The sequence below is a fragment of the Glycine soja genome, chromosome 19 (genome assembly GCF_004193775.1).
Source record: "Glycine soja cultivar W05 chromosome 19, ASM419377v2, whole genome shotgun sequence".
NCBI classification, from domain to species: Eukaryota; Viridiplantae; Streptophyta; class Magnoliopsida; order Fabales; family Fabaceae; genus Glycine; species Glycine soja.
Window position 1 is genome coordinate 33308512 of NC_041020.1, and position 6041 is coordinate 33314552.

General features: G+C 32.3%; 1 protein-coding gene across 1 annotated transcript; it reads right to left on the minus strand.

The window, feature by feature from the left end:
* Positions 1-499: 499 nt before the first annotated feature.
* LOC114399955 lies at positions 500-4343 on the minus strand. Its single transcript, XM_028362185.1, has 4 exons — positions 3951-4343; positions 1827-1861; positions 1320-1362; positions 500-959 (listed from the first exon to the last, which is right to left on the minus strand). The coding sequence occupies exons 1-4, from the start codon at positions 4248-4250 to the stop codon at positions 780-782; spliced, it is 558 nt and encodes a 185-aa protein (XP_028217986.1). The 5' UTR covers positions 4251-4343; the 3' UTR covers positions 500-779.
* Between the last annotated feature and the right edge of the window lie 1698 nt (positions 4344-6041).

The following is a 6041-nucleotide window of genomic DNA, read 5'->3' on the forward strand; positions in this document are numbered from 1 at the left end:
CTACTAAAAAAAAGTCCTTCTACATCGGTTCTAATGGCCCTTCTACATCGGTTACGACGCGTGGTTGTAGGCCGGTGTCGTTGAAAACCCGAGACCCTACAACATCGGTTCAATGACTGACTTAGAAAGTCATGCATTCTACATCGGTTCTGGGAGGGAAACGATGTAGAATCATGTACATTCTACATCGGTTTTGGGAAGAGAAACAATGTAGAATCAAGTACATTCTACATTGGTTTCTCAACATAACCGATGTAGAATGTACTTTATTCTACATCGTTTCCCTCCAGAACCGATGTAGAATGTACCTGATTCTATCCCAGAATTGATGTAGTGTTTTTTTTTCCTGAAATTTTTTTGTGGCATTAAATTAAAAACCTAGGTCAAATTTCAGCTATCAAAATACTTAGTGAGTAACTACAACAAGCTATCTTGCTACCAATACATAGAAAAAAAAACTTATAATTAAATAACAATATAACAATTTATCATTTACCAATGTAGTTATAAAATGCAAAAATACACAAATATGAGTCATTATAAAATGGCAAATAATGTAATAATGTTAATATTCTAACACTCCCATCTAGCTAAGGCTATTAAGCTCTCAGCTTGTTACAAATAAAATAAACCTTGCCAAATAGTGGGAATCACAGGTAAACCTATCCAAATGACCCCAACAACTCAACAACCTGTGTAGGAATAAAATTGAATAGAGCAAAAACAAGCCAGACAACAACAAAATGTGGTGAACACATACCCTACCGGTGGCAACAGCTTCACACGGGATAAGTTGCAGAGGATATACTGCCAACCAGCCCCTTAGAGTGGTGGAACCAAGCCATAAGGGGTGAAATGTTTAGTCTGAATATCCAGTGCAGGTCCACAGGCTTTGTTGAACGATGGCATCCTCTATTCATGGTGGTGGTGAGGGCATGGCCTAATTGGCCTTCCACAGGCTTTGTTGAATGAAAAAAAAACTCAATAAATTTTCAAAGAAATTTAGGTTTCATCTAATTTTCAAAGAAAAAAAACTCAATAAAATTGTTCTTTCTTTTGATAGATGACTTGTTAATTTCAAGGAATGAAAGACAAACGAACCCGTAGAAGTGAATGAATACAATCTGCTACCTGGCCTATCATATTTTTTTGTTATTATATTATTTATAATTATAACTATACAGACTTGCTTGCATTCAAGTATTAGAATATAGTAGAAAAAAATTCACATGTCCATTAATATTAGGTCCATAAAGAAGTTAGCTAGAAATTAATCCAATGCTAAAAATAAACCAAAATTAAGAACAAATGGCATTCACCTTCAATTTTGAGAACTGATCCTGATCAACCAAGTCAATCAACCTAATCAAAGATAACAATAATAGAATATCAGAAGTTGTGTGTCCACCAGTAGGGAGTTGCCAAAAATGCTATTGCCAAATGGTCAAGATATAGGTTGAGTAGGAGCAGTATCTTGAAAATAAAATATGAAAGTCAAAATTGTAATGGTTCTTGAACTCACCAAGCTGATCATCCAAAATACTTTTTGAAAATAATTAATGAAATATACATTTAAATGAAAAGGTAAGATAATTCTTTTAATGCTTAAGAAATCAAGCTGATCATGAAATAAAAAAGGCAACCCATCCAAATTCCAACAAGATTTGTTATTGTCATAAAACACATGTCAACTCTCCCAGATCCAATTTGAGCTTCTCAAATAATTAAAGAGGAATTGCTTTAAAAAATAAAATATGGTAACCTTAATAAATGGATACTAAGACCAAAAATTATTAATAACATTGATTAAAGATGATAGACCACACCTGGACAAAAGAGCAACCAAGCATATTTGCAAGCCCTACACATACAAGAAAAAATGTGGTTAACGATGACTTGACAGAGAATAACGTGGCAAATTGGCAATAGCAGGAAAGATAGAATTTGAATTCGGTCATGGAAACAGAGTTTGAATTCGGTCATGGTTTTATTTAACTAATTATCTCTCATGAAAGATTCATATAATTTGTAAAAAAAAAACTGCAATAATTTACGAAACAACTTCTTTCCAACAAAAAAATATTAGTACATAATTTATATAGCCTATATGCAACAAAGTACACGATAGAGAAGAGTGTCAAGTTAGGCCCGTGCAGTTCATAAAACAAATTTGGTGAATAGCACTATCTTAACTCAGTTCCATTGGCAAGCAAACAGTAAGTAGACAAATTCCCACGTGCAATAATAATAATAATTTAAAAAAAAATTTAAGAATATTTCCATTATAAAACACTTGTGACTCCATCTTATATATTTTTATGCATTGATAAATAGTAATGTTTTATCTTCCTATAAATCATCATGTGAATCTTCATAATACTTTATATAAATGGTATTAAATATAACTTCCAAATATCATGATAACGATAGAAGTAGGATTAAGAAGAAGGATACGACTGTTTTTAAAGGGATTAAATATTTTTTTAGTTCTCGTAATGTTTTTTCTTTTCATTCTTAATGGTGTGTAATGGTTGACAAGTGCTTCCTGCACCTCTGAAATTTCTTCCTGAACCTTATTCCATAATGCAATTTACATTCTTGATAAGCCATTCTGAAATGTAAAAATTTGCATATCAGATTACATTTCGGAAAGACTAATCCATAAAACTACATTTCAAAATTAGCTTTCTGGAAGGTTAAAAAGGCACAGGAAGTAATTATGGAGGTTCAGGAAGCAAATGCTGTAATGGCTTCCAAATTGATCAAGCAAAGGTTGTAATGGCTTCCAAATTACCCTTGACACGCATGCTTTTTTATTTAACTGAATAAAAGTACTTCTTTTAAGTTGTAACACAATTAAATTAGATACTACTACTAAGTTGATTTAAATATTTAATTACATTGTTATAAAAAGATTAAGTAACTAAAATTATAAAATACAATTTTAATAATTAATTAACTAATTAAATTTTCACATAATTAAAACATATACCACTAAGACTTAATTTTAAAAAAATAATAAATTTCAGATCAATTAAGTTAACTAAAATAATAAACAAACAAATAAATTAATAGACAAACAAAAAAGTACACATACATAACAAAATGTTGTTTCTAATTTCAGATACATAGTGAAAATGTATTTATGTTGTGTATCTAAAATTAAATACTGTGAAATTACATTATCCAGTGTACCTAATTTTAGATACGTAACAAATATATAATTTTGTTTTGTATTTGAAATTAAATACATTGAAAAAATATAATTTCATTATTTTATGAAATAGAATTATCTTGGATTTTTGGAGGGAAAAATCTTACCTCTTTTTTCAATTGTTCCAAACAACAAGACTTTGAGCTTTGGCAAATTTGGTTTAGGAAAGGTGGCTGACTTCTTGATGCGGTGTGGCAATGTGACAAAAATGGGGTCAAGGGAGACAAAAAGTGAAGCTAAGGGGGTGAGAATGGGTGGGGAAATGGATGGGGGAAGAGGAATAGGAAATTAGTGATAGAGGTATAAATATCTTTCTATTTTGTTTTTGTAAAAATTACGGGTGGAAATAGCAGCAATCATCCAAAAGCAAGGGAATAGGAGTTATCATTATGGGCTGCTGACAGAATGTATCAAGGTGAAATCGATTAAAAATAAGAACAAGAAGAAGTATCCTTCCTAAGCCCAATATAACAGAAATTCAACAATTAAATATACTTATTTGTATTAAATAACAGAAGTATTCTTCCGGCTTTTCCCTCCTAATACCTTTCTCATCAATGTCTGCAGTCTAAAAGCCAAGCTCTTTCAATCTATCCATCAAACTAATGAATAATGGTCTCCAGCAAAATAGGGAAACAAAACAGGGAAATAATACCACATAATATCTTCAAGAATATTCACTTCTTGAAATAGCAAAACAGGGAAATCAAACATCTACGCCTATGATAAAAAATACCTTTGGGCAAATCAGATCCAGGTCTCCAGCAACCTTGGTGCCATTGGGAAACAAGCCACGGTACACACTTCCGTAGCCACCTTCGCCGTTGACGTTCTCTTCGCACAACCCATTAGTGGCGGCTTCGAGTTCTCGGAGCTTGTACCACATCCCCCACCTGAGATGCGATAGTTCGGGGCCGATGCTTCCAAGCGATGACGCCGTTTCGCACGCACTCGCGATTGCCTTGCTCTCCCCGCTCGAGTACAACGCCACCTTCCTCTTGTCGGGGCTCGTGCACTCTTCCTTGATTTCTCCCATCAAGGCTCTCTTCTCCTCTTCCTCTCTCTGGTTTTTTTTTTATTGAAGAATGGAGACAGACGGACGCACATGAATAAGGAGAGAGAGAGAGTGGCGTATCGGGAAGAGGAGAGGACACGAAACCAAATGACACATTGCTTTTAATTCTTTAAAAAATTTCAAATTTAAACACAAACAAAGACGGTTTCATAAAAAACCGCTTTTGTTTTACATTATTCAAAAACGGTTTTATGAAACCCGACTTTAAAATGATATCATATTTACCAAAATGCCACCGGACATTAAATAACGACGTTTTTAAGTAACCGTTGTTGAACGCACGTCGTAGATAGCAGCTTTTTTAGTAGTGAATAAATGGTCAGAAAAACTAAAAAATATCTAATTCTGTCCAAAATTTTGATTGAATAAAATGATTCATTTTGTATCTCTTTACTTTTAATTTCCTCCTTAATTAAATAAATATATTAACTTTTAAAAATACATTATTTGTTAGTATCATTATATTTACATAATATGCATTTTTAATTTGATTCTTATGAAAAACTAATTTAACTTTTATATGTTTATTTATTTTTGATTTAGTTATACTATCTTTGTCATTGTTATAATATTATTTGTTAGAATTTTAACTTAATAAAATATAATAAATTAATTAATAGTGATTTCAAATATAAAATATAATATTTTTTATTTTTGTACTTGACAATTATTTTTCATCCTTATAAATAACTGAAATCACTCTTAAAAAATATCATATATTATTATTATGCTAATAATATATATGTAATGTTAGGCTTAATTAAAAATACAAATGTATTTTAAGGAATCAAAATGACAATATGTAGTTATTTTTAAGGACCAAAATATAAGTAGTGATTAAATTTAGAAACTAAAAGAATAAGAAATTGTGAAGTTCAGAGACAAAATAAAAAAAATAATTAATTTTTTGATACGTGACAACTACGTAAATGATATATGACAATCATGTGAAGACCGTCGGTTGTCACATCATCATTAAAAGTGTCACGTAAATATAACTATTTGAGTTAATGGATAAAACTAACGGGTGAATTATTTGTCACTATTTGCAAATTAAGGATCAAAATTTTAAGTTTTCATGTTTGAAAGACTTAATTATGCATTTACTAAATTCAAGAATGAAAATGGGTATTTATGGTAAATTTTTTATTAAGATCAGCTCACTACACAATATGTGCGTAAGATAAAATTAAGGGATTTAGGGTTCATATTCGGTGAAGTTTATTGATGAAGGAGGTGATCGAAAGCAATTAGGATTCACTACTAAAAAAATCCTATTTTACGTCGCACATTCTACGTCGGTCGTATAAAACCCATCATAGTAGTGTACGCGGTGGCATTTACATAAATATATAACTTTTTTATGTGCTGCATTTGGTGTACAACGTCGTTTCTTTGAAACACCATCTTTGTAGCTTGGGCAGGGGCATTTTGGAACTTATCTAAGACGGTGCATTAATAGACACTGTCGTTGAAATAGTCACCTACAAAGACGGTGTTAGATATACACCGTCGTAAAGGTTGTGCTTTATATACTCCCCTATTGCGCGGTAATTGAACACACGTACCTCCAGAAAGCTATTGTCTGACAAAAAATCTCAGCTCCCGTCGACTGTGTCCCTCGCACCACCCTGACATTGTGCCCTTTCCCTGACCTCCACAAAAGGAACCCTACATTGTCGCGTTTTCCGACCTCCGAACCTCGTGCTGTTCCCACCACCGCCACGTAGCCGAAGTCGTGCCCTTTTGAGT

Excerpts from the sequence above, each read along its gene's own strand:
- LOC114399955 (XM_028362185.1), bottom strand. The coding sequence starts at position 4,250 with ATGGGAGAAATCAAGGAAGAGTGCACGAGCCCCGACAAGAGGAAGGTG. Across the intron at positions 1,862-3,950 it reads TGGATCTGATTTGCCCAAAG|GGCTTGCAAATATGCTTGGT; the intron begins GTATTTTTTATC and ends TTGTATGTGTAG. Across the intron at positions 960-1,319 it reads ATCAGTTCTCAAAATTGAAG|CCTGTGGAAGGCCAATTAGG; the intron begins GTGAATGCCATT and ends CATTCAACAAAG.